The sequence below is a fragment of the Cheilinus undulatus genome, linkage group 5 (genome assembly GCF_018320785.1).
Source record: "Cheilinus undulatus linkage group 5, ASM1832078v1, whole genome shotgun sequence".
Classification (NCBI taxonomy): domain Eukaryota; kingdom Metazoa; phylum Chordata; class Actinopteri; order Labriformes; family Labridae; genus Cheilinus; species Cheilinus undulatus.
Genome location: NC_054869.1, coordinates 16,637,985 through 16,656,299, shown reverse-complemented (window position 1 = coordinate 16,656,299; position 18,315 = coordinate 16,637,985). Strand labels below are relative to the sequence as shown.

Here is an 18,315-nt window from a genome sequence, read left to right as displayed (position 1 = left end):
ACTTATATAGCACTTTGCCATAAAACATATGTTTTAATTAGTAGGCGTCATATAAAAAAATACAAATAAATCATACTATTTACAGAGATTTCTTAATAAATCAATCAACAGTTGTCCACATTAATAACAGTAAACTTTGACAATGCATCAAACATAGTCATACTTTGCACAAGATACTGCCTCTTTTTTAAATTACCTGTAGGAATACTACAAACACAGTTAAAGTTGTACTGCTTGGGACTTTTTCTGTCATAATTGTACCATTTAAATTGGCATGTGTGCAAAGTTTGACAAACTGCTTATGAAAAGTGCAAATAAAAAAAAGGTAACACCTCATTTTCTCTTGGATAACGGTCAATCAATTATGTCCAAAGAACTTAAAATAAGGATATTCTAGTGGCACCCTCCCTAAGCAATGTGATTACTTCTGCAGTCGTCTCCAGACACTTGATTTCAGTCCAGGAATCTTTGCTCTTTTTACTTTGGAGGCCCACCCCGACCTCGTCCTCTCCCAGCTCCAGGTTGAGGCCCCCTGGCATTTCCAGGAGGGGCTTTCCGTGGCCCTGGGGAACGGGTCACTGGGGCTCTGGGGTTTGTTGCAGCCAGCGATACATCTTTTTGTAGTTTAACCCCTTTCCCTGCTGCACCTGGCTTAATTTTGGGAGACTTGCTGCCCTTTTCAACTATGACATCTGAGAAGACAAAGCAAAAAAGGTGGTGAGGACTGGCTGAGTGCACATTGATAGGGTAGGAAATAAAGAAATGTGCAAGCGTGTGTGTGTACCAGGGGGAGGTGACTCTTCCTCAATGGGGGGAGGTACTAGAGACTTGTCTGGGAGCAGGTCCTCCAAATCTTTCATCACTTGATTAGTGCTGTCCTTGTTGTTCCTGCGGTTCTTCTCCTCATCCCGAGCCTATAATGTGCAACAATAAAACATAAAAGTCTTTTGTTTAGTCACTTTTTGAACTTAGCAGATGTAGAATCACTGAGAAAACACTCACTGACCATTTGCATTTTCCTTTTAAGGTCCAAGTTTGCTTGTTGGTATCCTTTTGACACTGCATTCAGGTAGTAGATGGCCAACCTTTTAAACAGCATTAAAAAATCTTTGAGCTGGCAGTAATTGTAAACAGAAGATTATTTTAGACCACAGCAGCAAATAAGACTTTAACATATTATTAAATACCATGACCCAACTTTCAACTTGTATTGCAGGTGTTAATGTTTAAATTCAACCAATTTAGGATATAAAACAGAACAATTTGTGACACTAGATATAAAAATGCATGACTTTGATGCCACCTATTGGTAAAATGGGACAAGGTAAAACAGGAGAGAGCAATACAAGTTATTGTTTCCAATTTCCACTTGTGTGGGTAAAAGTAACTTTACAATTTAATTTTGTCATGAAAAGATACTTTAATCGCAAAAATAAAATCTGGACATAAATGTTCAAAATGCACATAGGATGTGGAGAGCTCCAATCAGTTCAAAGATTAGTAAAAGTACCTTTTAAAATATTTGCAATGTGTGGAGAAACCTATATAAGGTACAGAACAAATAACTAGAATGTTTTTTTTACTTGCCGTAACATTTCCAGTTCACTAAATTGTAGACTTATAATCCAATCTTTAGTTATGGAGGAGTATTCAAATAAATAATACTTACACCATGAGGAGGACAGCAGGCATGATGAGCCCAGGGTTGGTGGCATAAACAAAAATGTTCCCTATAAAGGAGGGCAGATCCTGGTCTATAGTTTCCATGACCACATCATACATCTTCTCTTGGCCACTAGGGAAAAATAAATCAAATGCAGATTAGAACAATGTTAAATCTTTTGTTGATAACTTTGGCTTTAAGAGAATTTTGCAGTAGTAGGAGCTTGTCAATGTGCTTGAGAAATCTGCCCAGAGACTACAAGCAAAAATGATCTTTACTTATAAAGCTAATCTTCTTAAAGTACAGATTTGTTTGTATACATTACTTTGGAAATAAAGCAAATTTAATGAAGTTGTTTGTTATTATTATTTTGATCTTTTGACAGTGTACTTGAGCTAAAGTAAAATATGTCATAACACCTACTAATATCTAGGCAGAAGTAACCTAAGAACAGACTTAAATTGGAGAAGTCTGCAACTGTTTAATTTTGTAGCTGGACAAACTTAGGCAACCAGAGCCTCTCAGAGTTTTTCATCTTGTCAAAGTTTGGCAAAAAAAAAAAAAAAGTAAATTGTAATGTTTAGTACAGGGTTTTAATCTTAGTTTAGCATGTTAGCATTTTACTTATGTACGCTTATACACTGGTAAAGAGGGCAAAAATACATGAAAAACGTGTTAACCTTTAACTCTTTGAATTCACAATGGCTTTGGGGTTTTTCAAACTTTTTCTTTAATCCATAAAAAAAAATGCCACCTACTAAAAAACGGGACATACATTGAATAAGGTAGAAACTTTATCTTGATTTTTGGTGATTTATCTAACAATGCTTTGTGTATTTGTTCCTCTTTTTTAGTGTGTTTTGTAGAGGATAGCTGCGCTAGCTGGGCTAGACGTCGTTAGCTTACATGCTAGCTCAATGCTGCTATTTTCCCTTGTTTTCCAGCTTTTTATCAAATCTTATTGAATTTAAGGCCTTCAGTGTGTGTTCAATTATTTAAGATGTGCTTTCATATGTGATGGATTGTATATTTAGTGGCAAATTGTATATTAGCTGATTATTGCATGTGTTTTTCAGGGACAATGCACCAAATGCGTTACATTTGTAAATTAATTTGTTAATTCCTCCAAATACTACCTTATAGCTATAGTCTTTATTATTTTTTATATATTTATGGCTTACATGTGTGTTATGTGTGATATGTTTAATAGTTGTTGCAGTATCATGATAGTTTTCTGTCTAGTATTTCTGTACAGCTGACATGATTTATTGATGAGAATTTAGGGCGTAAAATTGGCCAAAAATGTAATCTGTAGAGCTGTATTACTAATCTTGTAAATACCTGACTGGTGCATAAGAACAGACTCCTTATAATGGGTAAGAAAGGCACCCTGAGCTCATTTTCAGACAGACAGAATGGAATGAATCAGACCTATTTCAAACTGATAAACCTTTTCAGTAACCTAATTATGTAAGATTAAAATTTCATCACCTTGTGCAATTTTCTTATTGTCTCTGTGTCTTGCTTACCTGAAAGGTCCACAGTCAAAGGATGGGGGTAAGGTCATGATGGTGTAGACAACAGGCAGCAGACTGAGGAACAGCACAAGCAGCAACAGGCCCATGTAGAAATTGTTGGACCGAGAGGCCTTAAAGACACGCTCATGAGGGACATTACAGCACATCACTGCCCAGCACTGGTAGTACATCGAGCACAGGAGACGCAAAACATTCAGGCCCACTAGACCTGGAGCATAAAATGCTCCCATCCTGAAGGAAAGAACAAGGTTAGCCACATTATTTTAAAATTTTGTACCATCTCATACAAAGAATCACTCTTTTTCTGTATTTTAATACAATTACTTGGGAAAGTTTTGCAAAAACAGCTCTACTTTCAGTACAATAAGTACGCGTTAAATGAATAGTAGAAATGTCACTTTTACTATTTGTCTATTATAAATGCCACTGTAGAATCTTCCTCATAAAACTAAATGAAAGCAACTATGGAGATGTGTTTTTATTCACCATATCATTCCTTGATTGAAGATAAGCCCCAGCACATTTCCACTGATGTCAAACTCTCCATATGAGGGCTGAAATCAAAACAGCAACATGATTAATATGCTTACCCAAATTCATAGAAAAACAGTCTGATCCACTCCTCTCTCTCTCTCTTTCTCTCTCTCTGTAATTAAGTTCTCATTTCCGTCTCTTGTTTCACTGACTGTTAGGGATCAGCTGTCTTGCTAGATGTCATTGTATGGTATCAGGTTGACTTGAATCCACTATGAACTGAGTTGAACTTACACTTTGCTCAATGATACCTGAAGTACATGTGGCTTGTACAATGATAAAACCATTGAATAAACTAAAAGACATGTTTGAAATTCACACCTGCCACAGGACCATTACAGGTCTAATTTTTTTTTTTAATTTTTCTAACATGGTTTAAAAAGGGGACACAAGTTATTTAATGTTTTATTGGTGTTTAAGTGCAAACAGAGGTGCAGAGGAAGGATTGGACAGAGTACTCACAAACCCAGCCTCCAGGTCCCAGCACCAGCAGTAGTTCAGATAGCGGACCAGAAGAGCTCGCACAAAGTCACCAATCAGGATGGTCAAATAGGTCACCTGTATGTCTGACACGATCAGCTTCACAAATTCCTTCCCAGTACGAGAAGACAAAGAAATGAAAAAGTCAGTGAGCTCAGAAATTCTGTGTCTTGTGTGAAATAAAGCTTTTTAATGCTACTACTGACTATTCCCACTGCAGTCTCCCAGCACGGTCCTCTGATGACGTCTGCTGGATGGACATTCGGAGGAGGCACGTTTGTTGTGTTGTAGTGGGAGCTGTAATTGGCAATGTACTGCTTCAGAGCCCATTCAGTGGCATTTTTAATTGCCTTTTCACTCTCCAACTGAAGAAAAGAAAATACATCAGAGCATACTCAAGACAAGGAATTCTTTTTAAATATCACTCATCCAAACACATAGACTGCACTTACATAGCTCTTTTGTAGTCTAATAATCAAAGTGCCTTTTACACAACAAGTCACACTTTTTTTCACACAAATATAATAATTAGTGTTGCCTTAGTTATCTGATGCAAAAAATATACTAGATGTAACGTGATGGACAATTTCAGCTTTTTGCTGGTTCTTATCGTGATCAGCTGAGATGGGGAGGAAAGGCAAGAGAAGAAACATAAGAAAAACTAACAATGTAATTGATAAACTTTCCACAAATGTGGACGTCTGCTTTGAGCTGACGCAAGAATCTGTTCTTCTGTGGCCGGTATCAGCCTGATCACTGATGTTTTACAAAGTTTAATGTAGAAGAGGCATAGTGCCATCTCTGCATTTGACTTGCCAGCTCCCTTCTTTTTTCATGTCTTGGCTCCAAATTACATCATTAGAGCAATATGTAGATTAGCTAGCAGAGGTGCTTTTTCGTATTTTTTTACATTAGGAAGAGACAAGAGACTTCTCCTGTGGCAATTTATATTCCTATATGGAAAACTTGCTTTAAAAGTAGGAGATAAAGGAAATATTTCAAAACAAAACACTCTGGAATCTCACTCTTACCTTGGCAGTAACCTCATCAAAAAGGGCAAAGAGGAAGGTGTAAAGGTTTCCGAGGAAGAGGGCAAAGATTCGTCCCAGCTGCCACTTGAGGGCAACACGAGGGTGATAGTCTTCTAATTCTGCAATGGTCTCAAACAGAGGAGGACACACCAGGCCCAGCAGAGACATCACAAACTCCACCTTACACGTCAAACAGGAGAACAGGGTGAGTTATTAACCCCATTTTACTCTTGTATTCTTCATTTTTCCCTTATTTCCAGGGGTTCTTTTTAAAACTATAAGCATGGCATTAGAGAGAGTATGCCCAAAGAGTACTGGAGTGACAAAGGTTTGCTTTAACATGCCTCATTCTTTTCAAACCACGAGAGATCTTCGCTCTTCATATTAGCAAACTCCTGAGAACGCTTCACCACAAAGTAGATGAGATATCCACTGCCTCCAAGGCTGCACAAGATCAAAAAGTTTGCCAGAACCCTGAGGAACCGTCTAAGATGAATGTTCTCATCTTTCTGGTTCTCCTGTTCATCCACAATGGATTCCTACAAACAGGCAAACAAAATCCTTTGTAACTCGTAAATTACACATTGTAATACCATTTTACACATCTTTTCCTCCGTCACATATTCAGGGCAGCACACACCTGCTAACCTTGAAGCTGGTTGTAATGGAGGCATACTTGTTGTCTGCAGTCTCAGGGTTTCCTATCAGGTAGTCCCAGCTGGTGAACATCTTCCAGCTGAAGGTATACTGCCCCTCTTCTGCGCCATCACCTCCTTCATTTGAATTACGGGCCATCCTGTGAGGACAAATAGAAAACAAGAAGGCAATATGACAGAAACTAAATTGTTTCGGTCTCCGTATGTGATTTGTGGCCCATATTTCCATGCGTTCTTACGTTCTAATGACGACCATCAGGCTGTATCCAAAGATGCCAACTCCCACCAGCAGGTAAGACAGAGGAAGTCTGAACTGCAACAACCCAATTGTCCGCTCATTGTTGTAGAAGCCATAAAACAAAAAGGAGTATTTGCAGTATCCCTGTTGAAGAGGTGTACAAAGATCGGTTCATGCTCATAGACCATAGGCTGAATAAAAGAAGCAGTCAACAGCATCTAAATATCACCTGTTGGTTTGAGGACTAATGTTTCAAAGTCCTGATCTGGCCCTTTGACCATCACTGTCTTGGTATTAAGGAGCCTGGGGTGACTTTATCAGGATTGGGTAAATGTTATATGGACTTGCCAGGTCCCCTTATTATACAGCCTTTCAGTGAGTGACCTGAATAAATCTTGACTCTTAGACTGCTGTCATGTCTGGGAAAACTAGAGTTGTAGAGTTATATTTTAGGCCTAAAAGAATGGACTTGTCTATGAAGCTTCAGTCATTCATTATAGGCAAAAAACAGCACTGGTGTTTAAAAATGAGGCCAATAAGTAAGTGCAAAAAACTTCATTTCCCCAAATGTCCACCTCCTGAAGCGGATTGCTCACGTCTTAAAAGTCCCATTGCCACTGATGTAAATAAATATCTATCTTGGCAATAGTAATCAACATGTCTATGGAGTGGGTTAAACAGAAAATGTCTTTAACAGCACACAAAATATGCTGGGGTTGATATTTTTTTATAATCCATCTATACCTAAACCCGTACCAGTTACAGTGCCTATAAAACATATTCACCTTTTGGATGTTTTACCCTTTTACTGATTTTATGAATCAATTATGGTCAATATAATCTGGCTTTTTTGGCAAACAAAATTACAAAAAACCTTTTTATGTTAAAGTAAAAGCAGATTTTCACACATTAATATCAATTACTGTAGATAAAAATATGTAAGATAAAATAAGTGCCTGCTAAATATTCACTGCCTTTAAAGTGACTGACCTAATTCAACAGAGGTCCAGCCAATCAGTGCTAGTAGTCTCACAGTTAGTGAAATGGAGATCATCTGAGCATGGTGAATGTGTCTCACGTGATTTTAGTGAAAAGATACCTGTGTCTGGAAGGTCCAGTCAATCAGTATTAATCAGTATTCCTGGCTACTATTACACCATGAAGACAAAAGAACACTCCAAGAAAGAGGAAAAATTCAGTTAAATTCATCATCAAGAATGGGAAGGAATATGGCACGTGTAAATCTGCCTTGATCAGGCCGTCTTCACAAACTGAGTGACCATGCAAGAAGGAGACTAGTGAGAGAGGCCATCAAGACACCTCTGACTACTGTAAAGGACTTACAAGCTTCAGCAGCTGAGATGTTATGTATTAATTTAAATGAGAAACAAGTTAATAATTAAAGCTGAGATCCTCACTTCAAAGTCAAAGAGCACAGAGAAGTCCATGGCTGTGGCCTGCTCTTCTCGAGGTACAGTTTTCCTGGGGATGGAGCCATATGGAAGACCCATAAGGAGCTAAAGACATGGGAGTGGGAGGACGGTGAAAAGGAAAGAAAGAAAAAATGTGAAATATTGTTATATATTTACATCAGCTAATACCTGCTAACCTCATCTGTGAGATGACCGTACCTCAGGCACCACCACAAGGCCGAACATTAACCCGAACAGGACCAGGTTCAGACCATACATCCACCTCAGGAAGATGAAGTAGGATGCCACAGATGATCCAAAATGACCTGTGATTAGGAAAACAAAACTTGACGATAAAAAAATTATTGAGCATATTATTGCAAACAGTGTCTCAACTGTTGTTACCAACTTTCTACATCCTTTATCTTCCTCTCCCAGGGTATGCAGGCTGTTTTGAAGTTCTCAAAGTCACGTTTAAACTTGATCCATTTCTGAAATGACAAAAAGGTCAGTAACGATTATTATAAACATGTCATCCTCATTAATATGTTTGAATTGTTTTTGCATAATGAGCAGAATACCTTGGCCATCATAACTTTGAATGCATACAACCTCCTGCCTTTCCCTTTACCAAGAGCTCCTTCAAATTTCTCTACGAAATCCTGAGCCTCCCTGATTGAAGAGAACAAAAAAACAGGCCAGTGAAATTCACATGAAATCATGATCCACCAACCAATGAATAACTTAGCTGGTAACCGATTGCGAAAACTGCCAGGATTGAGATAGTTTACTGAAGGATGTTACGTCACATGTAAGCGGAAAGAGCATGTCCAGGAAGACTTGGCAGGTAGTAGGTCAATCAGCCACAACAACATGCATTAAACAGTGTCAGGCTCATGAAAAAGTTAAAGCAGCTCACCTATCCAGTTCCCCTGCTTACACAGAGCTGTACATGGAGAAACATACACACCGAATACACAAACACACTAACCTACACCAGACCTTGCCCTTGCCCTGGCAAGATAGCCTGATGTGTTTACAGACTCGTAACACAAAGAGGAAGATGTCTAACAGGATAGGCTACAAGAGGCAGCGTGCATGCTGCTGTATTTTTCTTTTGTCTATGTTAGCTGTTTTTAAGTGTCTTTGTTTACAGCTCAGCAAGAGACAGAATGTTGTTTAAGTTTTCTTATGGTGTTTATTTCATGTTGAGTACTTTTCTTTCCATGGGGAATCATATTTTATGTGAGAAATCTGCTTGAATCTCAACCCAGGTGTGCTCAACCAAAAGATTTAATTTAATCAGTTCAGAGTAGAGGTCTTATGCTTTACGTCATCAGAGGTAACCAGCGCTAATTTCTTTATGTCTCCGTAAATCCTAGAACTCATGAAGAGAAGTACCAATCAGAGAAAGCCACATCAAACAAGCTTTAATAATGCAAGATCAACATCACATGCACACGACATGAGTGATGGTAGGCCTCAGGTATGGCATGCCCAAGAAATAGCACATAAACTGAAAGACAACATAAACTTAAAAGATAAAATGCATCACCAAAAGTGGTCTTTAGCAAGCAGGTAGAGGTCATACGTTAAGGTTTGCAACTTTTTTCTTTCTTTAATTGTTTTTACTTTAGCAATGTGAGTCTCCTCTTCATGCGCCACGGTTTGTTCCTTAAAGTAGCGATCAGTTTCTTCTTCTCCTCTACTTCCTCCTTCAGGGCTTCGAGCTCTCCCTCTGACATCGACTGGTCATCAGAGTCAGAGGAGGAAGAGGAGCTGATAAAGGAGAAGAGCTGTCAAATGCTGCGGCCTTGACAAGATGCTACAGGAGCAAAAATTTAACCTCAGCAGCATCAACACCAAACACTTTCGTTTCCTGTTTACCAAAAGCTGAGGAGCTTCTTTACAACCACTCTGTGAATCCCGACACTTAAAGATGAATCTTGAAAATGTATGTTTTCAGATATCTAAGGCCCACGTCTTTTGCTGATTGAAACTCTTTTCTTCAGGGTTCCTGCAGATCTTTAAATTTGTCTTATATTGGGCACTTGAAATATAAGGCCATTAAAAGTCTTTATAAGTCTTATTTTTACTTGTGAGAGGTCTTAAATTTTAAATGGCACTTTAAAAAAGACATTTTCAGGCAAAGTTTACATGGTTTCTATCATTCTTTCTATTTACATGTTTGTCCATACAGTTCTCAGGCCTGCCAAATGGCCCACTAGTAATATTGAAAAGCTCCCCTTATTTCGACAGGTTCCCCTTAACAAAACGTGTAAATTTTCTGTTAATAACATAAATGTTTAGTTTTAGATTTGCACACTTGAAAATATGTTATGATATCACCATATGTTATATTGGTAGAATAGAGGTATTAAACATGCCAGAAATCATTAAATTTGGGCATTCATGATCCAAAAATGTATTCTTCTTCTTCTTTCAGTTCAGGTCTTAAAAATTCTTAAATTTGGTTTTTAAAGGTATGTTGTAACCCTGTTTTTGACTCAGACTCTGGCTGGAGTTAAAACATGATTTCCAGGTTAAATTTAGTATCTATTAAATTAGATAACATAAATATACATAAAACCTTAGCTTAGTATCCAAAATTCATTTCATCTGAAACCACATACTTTCATGGTATTCATACCAAGTGTGATGTCAAATTAGGAGGCAGCACTTTCTGAAGTCATCATATGCAGTCATTTGTATGCAAAACTATCTCTCCAGTCTATCCAGTGGTGGAGCACACCCCAACCAAAGTAGCATAAAAATGAAAATAATCATACTGTGATAAGTTTTATATTTGTCAGATAATATTCAAATAACTACACAGCTAAGTGATGAATGCATCTATGTTTTTGTTAAATTACACGTACACTACACTAGCCTACACACCAAACTAGCTTGGTGGACAAAAGTATTTGGCTACACCTGTTGATTATTGAATTCAGATGGTTCAATCAGATCTGTTGCCACAGGTGTATAAAATCAAGCATCTAGCCAGGCAGTCTCTATTAACAAACATTTGTGATACACAGTGGGCCGTTCTGAAGAGCTCAGTGACTTCAAGCATGGTACTGTGATGGATGCCACCTTTGCAACAAGACTGTTAAAGTTCATCCCTGCTGGATATTCCACAGTCAACTGTAAGTGATATTATTAGAGAGTGGAAGCATTCAGGAACAACAGCAACTCAGCCACAAAGCAGAAGACTATTAAAATAACTGAGTGGGGTCAACGACTTATAAGGCGCATGGTGAATAAAAGTCACCAATGCTCGGCTGATTCCACAGCTGAAGTGTTCCAAACTTCCACTGGCATTAATGTAAGCACAAATTTTGAGCAGCGGGAGCTTCATAGAACGGGTTTCCATGGCTGAGCAGCTGCATGCAAGCCTCACATTATCAAGTCCAATGCCAAGCATCAGATGGAGTGGTGTAAAGCACACTGACACTGGACTGTGGAGCAGGGGAAATGTGTTCTGTTCACACTTCTTTGTTTAGCAGTCAGATGGGCGAGTGCACAAAGCAAGGACTGTAGAGACTCGATTTGATGAGTTTGGTGTCGAAGAACTTGACTGGCCCACTCAGAGCCCTACCTTGACCCCATTGAGCACCTTTGGAATAAACTGGAATGGAGATTTTGAGCCAGGTCTTCTCATCTAACATCAGTGACCAACCTCATAAATGCTCTACAGAATGAATAGGCAGAAATTTCCACAGAAGCTCACCAAGACGAGTGCAGGCTGTTACAGCTGCAAAAGAGTTGCCAACTCCGAATTAAAGTGCATGTATTTGAATACAATGTCTTTACAGTCCCTGATGTGTAATGGTGGCCAAATACTTTTGTCCATATGGTGTATTTGCCACAAGTCAAGCCAAAAACAATGCAGAAAGAACAATAATTGTATGTGGTTTCAGACAGAACATATGCTGTGCTAGGTTTGAAGACAGAAACTAAAAGTGTAGAAGATACACAGCAGAAGTTGTATCTGTGTTCTTTCTAACCCACATCCTGTAGGGACAGTAGGCCTATACTGAGTTAGGCATAGTAAGTTTATAGTTAATGGAAATGGTGCTTAACTTCTTTATGTTACCTCAATGTATATAATATTATTGTTTTTTAGCATTTACAGTGCAGTGAAACCACTGAAGGTATTAGCCCAGCCAAAGGCTTTGCTAATAGAGAAAGATCCTATGAGTCGTTGAAGACTAAAGTCTGTGTTGTTGTTTAAAATGCCAAATTCAAAGGAGGGTAGAACCTGCAGTCATAACGGGGTGATAAAATGTTTCACTATAATCACGAATGGCTTTGAGATTAGTTTATACTTTTAGTTTTTTCAGTAAAAGTTAAAAGCCACGCAGCAATTGACCAGCAAAAGCTAGCACTGAAGAAAAATTTATCACAAGTTAGAAATTAAATTTGGCTGATTTAGGAAAGGAATTCTGCTACTACAAAAAATTAAAACTGCTTTTGTCTTTCTTGAGTCAACACAGGAGTAGCTAACGTTTGAAAAGGACAACATGGTGACTCACCAAAGAAAATAAAAAGAATAAATGTGAAAAACCAGCACTCAGCCAAAATATCTGTACCACTTTTGATGAATTAAGAATAAAGCAGATAAACTTTAAATGCATTATATTCAAGGATATCTGCTTTCAATAAAATCCATTTAATTAAACTGCAAATATCTCAACTGATTTCATGTTTGATCAGCAGTCTGTCCGGGTTACTACATCAGCCTGAATGGACGGGGCCCATACAGGTGTGTGGAGCGTGCAGGTAAGTGAGAGAAAGCTCTCAGAGAATACTGCACCTGCTAAATTTCCCACTCTTCTTTTTCTTGTCCTTCTCACCAACTTTGTCCTTCCCTTCTTTCCCTTTGACTTTTCCTTTCTTCTCCTTATTCTGCTCCTCTTTCTCCTGCTTGGAAACAGCTTTCCCTCGTTTTTTCTTTTTCTGTTGCTCGTCTTCGCTCTCCTCCTCGCTGTCCTCCTTCGCGGCCCTCCTCCTGGAGGCCTTTGAACTTTTGCTCTTCACGCTACGGTTGTCTTCTTCATCCTCTTCGTCGCTGTCCCTAGGCTTGGCCTTCTTCTTTCGTCCCCTTTTCCTTGGTGCATCATCCTCGTCCTCTTCCTCCTCCTCCTCATCATCGCTGGCCCTTTTGGCTTTACGTTGTGGTCTGGCTCTTCGGTTTTTAGCTCTCCTTCTGGCCTCCTCTGTGACAAATGTACATTTTATATCAGTAGCTAAAACATACCTACTACATGACATCAACAGAGCAATAGTAATTTTACTTTTGATAACTTTTCAAGCTTTTTTAAGGTGCAAAGAGCAATAAGAAAGTTGGAATTGCTCCTATCACTCCATGGAGAAGAGGTAGAAAGTTGCTGAAAACAATCTTGAAAAAAATTATTGAAGATGAGGAAAGTTTTCTATAAAACGCAAAAAAGAAGAGCTCACCTTCACTTCCACTGTCTATCACAGCATCAACATCCATCCCGACTGTGAATGTGTTAAAGAAATTAACAAATTTAGGTTTAAAATCCGTACATATACATTTACAAAACTCACTTTAACTTCGTTGTTTTCCTTTAACTAAGAATTTGACAATTCAAACCCCATTGTAATAAACAGTCATTATTACTAAAAATGAAACATTTAAAAGCATTCTTACCATCTTCAACCTTAACAATGGCATCGTTCTTCCTCTTTGGAGGCATTTTCCAGTATCTTCTTTAGCTTTGCCGATCTTTTTTGTCCCTAGTTTGTCCTTCTACATCCATGAGTCACTCGGTATAAGTGGCTGACACACCTGTGGCGGTCCTGTGTCAAAAAGCAAAGACACACACCAACTCTCACATGAACACACACACATGCAGGAACAGGTGTGCCTCTGTTCAAAGGCTGGGCTCCTTGACGACCAGCAGAGACACACAGAGTCCATTAGATGATAATCAGGACACACAATGGGCTTGTCAGTCAAAATGTTAATTGATTTTTACTGGAGAAACAAGAGAGGGTAAACCCATTACATAAATACTCAAGCTTATTTTAGAGGATAAAATTGGTTCAATTGAGATGTAATTTAAGGGAAAGGCTTTGACGCCACAGACTGTCACTCATCACTCAGCAGTGACCTGGAAATGAGACACCAGAACAAATATAGAAGAAGAGGTCAGCCCCATTAAAATTAAATGAAACTTTAAGTAATCTTGAGTGAAAAGTGAAACAGGCTGCTGTTACTGTGCGCATTTGTCCTCTTAGGGTTTGAGGTTCAAACCCTCTATCAAACCTGACTTCACTTAAACCTCATACTAAACTTAGCACAAAAAGTAAGGAGTTTTGTGTTTGGTAGATTATTTCTTGGTTGTAACAGTGCTTCTTGGCAATCAATCGTGTACTGTTTGGAAAGCATGTTTATTTCCCTTTCAAATAGTGCCTTATTTGTTAGGAACATGCATTTGTAGGATTAGAAGCAGAGCTGAGTATGTCGGTTGTTCCATGAAAAATGATCTTCTCTGCCAATGCCAGACATATCATTCTGCCATTGACTCTTGTTTTGTGTTGTTTGGTGGACTTGATGATTGGAATCTGTAGAAACAAGACATATTGGCAATTCAACAATTTATTCATTTAAAAAACAGGAGCCTCAGTAGCGTGTGGAAGAACCATACACCACCACAACAGCCTGGCACCTCCTCCTCATGCTAGTCACCAGCTGAGTCACACACTGCTGTGGGATGGCATCCCATTCTTCAACCAGCATTTGTTGCAAGTCAGCCACTGTGGTTGTGCTGATCACTGGCAGTGCGCCCATGCTGATCCCACAAGTGTTCAGTGGTCCTAGACTGTGGAGATGTGGGATGCCCCTGTTACAACACCTCTAATGATGACGATCAGGCAAGGTCAAGCTCGAGGGCATCTCTTTTGTCAAGGCATTTGCTCCCCTGGTTTAATGTTCATGCCTGGTGGTGTTCATGCCTTTGGGACATCCACAGCAAAACCAGGCCAGTAGTTTTCAACCTGGGGGTTGGTACCTCCTTGGGGGTCTTGAGACACTAAGAGAGGGTTGCCAGATGCCTTCCAAGAATAACAAAAAACATTTTTAAATGATATCAAATTGTATATTTGACCCATTTTATAAAAATATATGCATAAAATCAGTTTAAAGTAAAATAAAAGCAGAATCATTTGGTGAGATATATGCTGAAATCAAAGTAATGTTTAAAAAAATCCTAAAAAATGTAAGTCCGCACAACTATTTTTAAAATTAACATGGCTGTGTTCAATTATACTTCAAACCCTCTTCAGGTGAAGTGGGGGTCCTCAGTCTCAGGCACCTTTATTTTGGGGTTTGCAGGCTGAAAAGTTTGAAAACCCCTGCCCTAGGCCATGCTGACTTGTCACATCCAACCCCTTACTCCGTCCTTAAAGTAAGGGCCGTTATCTTCTCAAGAGATTATTTCCCATGCACCTGATGCACTGGATGATTGGAATCTGTAGAAACAAGACATATTGGCAATTCAATATGCAAGGACATACAGAGCACGACCTGGATTGTGTCAATCCTCCTTCCCGCCTGATGGTGCCCTCAGGCGGCTAACTCACCACGTCTAGACCTTACTTCAGCCTCAAATTTTTTGGCCCAAACAAGCCTAAAAGTTCTGCACAGCACTGTATCTATTTTCAGTAGAGTATTTACATTAATATACCCAATAGTTTTCAAAGCCAGAGAAATCTTATTGTTGTTGTTGTGTTGGGGTTGTGTCTTGTCTGCCATGACGGACACATTGTTTTTAATAAATAAGGAAGCAGGATGCTACTAGAAGCTGCTGTTCTGTTGCTGTATTTCATTCATGTTTTGTGCTTCTTAATTGTACGGACCACGATTATTCTCTGCCATCAGCTATCGATCAGTTCCATCTGTCCATCTTGACAAAAGTCCAGTCAGAGTTGTTTTTTTTATCAGAGGGGTGGGGGTGGAGTAGCCGGGAATTGCACCTACGATTCCCCACTACCCTGGGTGTCATTTCTTTGATATCGTTTTGATTTTGGGCCCTCTGGTGGCTGATTTTACATACTGTGCATTTAAGGAGGTTAAGTCAGTCACCCGTTTTAAGGTTCAACGTTGTCTTTATTATCACTGTTAAGGGTAATTTGCTTTGCAGTCAGCAGTAAAAAAATTATTCATTCATCGGACCACAGCCATCCATCACGCCAACAAATAAATACAGAAAACATTAATAAATTAAAACATAGTGTTTAAGAGATTTAGAATTACAATAAATGCCCTCAAACAAGCTCACAATGTGAGCAATCATCTGAAAAGCCAATGGCCACTGAGATGAAAGAATTTTTCTGTCTGTTTTGTCTTGCAACCCGGCAGGCTGAATCTGCACTATTTGAGGTGATTCTTTAAGGGATAGATTCACAGTTCTCTCACTCACCTTAAAAGGACTCTCTCATTTCCTCCATCACCCTTGTTCTGGCAAAGAAAACTTTAAAGTTTAAAAGTCAAGAAAGTTTAGCAGTCTATACTTGCAGGCTTTTTAGAAGTTCTTGTCTTTTGCGAAACAGTCCTGTCTTTGAGAAAACACTGAAAGACTTCAATGTGGATGGTTTAAAAAACATAAACCTGTCGTTGCTTTTGGGTTTCTTGTAGGGCTCATGATAGTAAAGCTGAGGTGAAAGTTACAGGAGTTACGGGTGAACAGTGTTTCATATCCCTTTCCACATTATGTGTTTCAACCACTAGCATGTAGCTGCTACCTGTGTGGTTATGGTCAAATGTCAGATGTGACCTTTTTAATAATACAGGAGGAAACAGGAGACGTCAGGCTGCAAACACAAAAAGAACCACACTGCTGAGGGGTGTATAAATGCTGGTCTGAAGGATTTGACCTAGAGGACTGACTGAGTCTTCAGGGATGGATTGAGTTTTAGAATGATTCTGTATTCATTTGAACTTTGAAGTAAAAAACACAATTTTATATTTTTTCCATTTAACAATATCAAATGGCAGTATTAGAGATAATTGATTTAAAGCTTCTGTGATCATTTGTCAAATGCTGGCTCACAGAAAAACAAAGTGAGTCATCAGTCTGATGTTCTGGTTCACTTATTGACCATCCTGTGCTCAAACAGTGTGTTTGTTTTGACAAATCCTCAACCAGCAAAGAAGTCCAAAAATAAAGGGCCACTCAGGTTTACACTGGGCTGACTCATCCCCTCCAAGGAAAAAATTCAGGACGTTTCAGTTGAAACTCTCTGGTATTTCACAAGTAGTAATGTTAAGGGTGAATGTCCAGCAATTCCCAGGAAAGCTCTTTGATCATTTATCAGGGAATGTATGGAATAGTCCCCAAAAAATATTTTTATGGTATTTTGGGTCATTGGAGTTTAAATTTGTATTAATTTTCCCTGACTTTTTGAAGTTGACCTGAAGATTTTCATCTGGGAATTAAGGTAATCTTCACAAAAGATTTGAGGATCTTTGCAGGGTAAATTTCAGATTTGTTTTGTGGGAATTTTTCGAGAGGTTACAAAAAACAACAAAAAAAAAAAAAAAAAAAAAAAAAAAGATCTGTGTTCGTACAATACCACTGAAAATATCCAGAATTTTCCCCTAATTATTTTGGAAAATTTCACTGACATCTACAAATTTTTGGAGACTTAAAAGAGTAAAATATTTGAGGCATCAGAAACATTTAACAATTTTCTCTAGGAAATGATGGTAACCTTCCTCAAAATTGTTATGAATTTTACCAACAATTTTAATTAGGTTTTTGATGGGACTTTTTTATAACTTTCTTGAAGAACTTAGCACTGAACTTCAAAGAAAATTATGGAAAACTATTTTGAAATCATCCAAAAATTTTGAGAATTTTTCCAGAAGTATTCAAACTTTTTCTGAGAAATTTTCAGGAATCTTGAAGTTTTGCAGGTTTTTTTGTTTTGTTTTGTTTTGTTTTGTTTTGTTTTGTTTTGGGGTTTTTTTTTGTTTTGTTTTGTTTTGTTTTTTTGTTTTGTTTTGTTTTGTTTTGTTTTGTTTTGTTTTGTTTTGTTTTGTTTTGTTTTTTGCAAGAATTTTAATTATTTTACCTGTAATTTGTCTGAGTATTCCTTGAGTTTTTGTTGGGTGTTTTAAGACTTTTACAATTTCTTCTTTTTCCCAAAATTCTCTCTGAATTTTTTCAATACCATCAAGTACATTTTCCAGAAACTTAATTTGTCTAAAATTTTCCCACAAATTTTGAGGAATTTCCTATCTGTTATTTTCCAAAATGTGCTTAATGGTTGATTCCAATCTAACCTAGAGAATCTGAAAGCATGAATTACTTTTCAAGGTCCAATTAAGAAAGAAGTGGTTTTGTTTTAAAGAGGGTGTGTAATTGGGGTGCATGTTCCGTTTTGTGTGTTTGAAAGGTAACGGGACAGTCCTGCTCCTGCATTCCTGGCATTGGGCCAGGACCAAGATGGATAAGGGACCAAGATCTCGCTCTAGAAGATTGGTGGAGTGCCGGAGATTGGGTATTTTGGCTGAGTGGCAGCATGTAAAAGAGAATAAAACTGCAGTATACCACAGGTAGTGTCTGTTGTAATAATGATGACGGTTTGTTCTGAAAGGTAAGAATAAAACTATTTAAGAGCAGTGTCCTTGATACAGTCCTAGTGTCAGCAAGTGTTAGTGGGTCTGGTGGACCTGCTGCTTTATTGGGTTTTAAAAACCAATACAGTAAAACTGAACACCATCCAGC

The 18,315-nt window shown here is 38.3% G+C and overlaps 1 protein-coding gene across 1 annotated transcript; it reads right to left on the bottom strand.

The window, feature by feature from the left end:
• Positions 1-477: 477 nt before the first annotated feature.
• On the bottom strand, positions 478-13,278 carry tmc2b (transmembrane channel-like 2b). The gene is made up of 20 exons (XM_041787010.1): positions 13,233-13,278; positions 13,019-13,060; positions 12,372-12,774; positions 9,185-9,331; positions 8,134-8,224; positions 7,962-8,043; positions 7,772-7,878; positions 7,559-7,657; positions 6,142-6,284; positions 5,895-6,042; positions 5,591-5,785; positions 5,247-5,426; positions 4,422-4,580; positions 4,198-4,326; positions 3,688-3,755; positions 3,193-3,432; positions 1,670-1,795; positions 1,007-1,085; positions 785-914; positions 478-692 (listed from the first exon to the last, which is right to left on the bottom strand). Exons 1-20 carry the CDS (start codon positions 13,276-13,278, stop codon positions 478-480), a joined length of 2,829 nt encoding a protein of 942 aa, XP_041642944.1.
• Between the last annotated feature and the right edge of the window lie 5,037 nt (positions 13,279-18,315).

What these genes read in the sequence shown, in the direction of transcription:
- tmc2b (XM_041787010.1), bottom strand. Translation starts at nt 13,278, where the DNA reads ATGCCTCCAAAGAGGAAGAACGATGCCATTGTTAAGGTTGAAGATG. An exon ending in GGGACCTGGAGGCTGGGTTT is followed by an intron (nt 3,756 to 4,197) that starts GTGAGTACTCTG and finishes TTTTGATTTCAG; the next exon opens with CCCTCATATGGAGAGTTTGA. An exon ending in CCTGCTGTCCTCCTCATGGT is followed by an intron (nt 1,086 to 1,669) that starts GTAAGTATTATT and finishes GCTGTTTAAAAG; the next exon opens with GTTGGCCATCTACTACCTGA.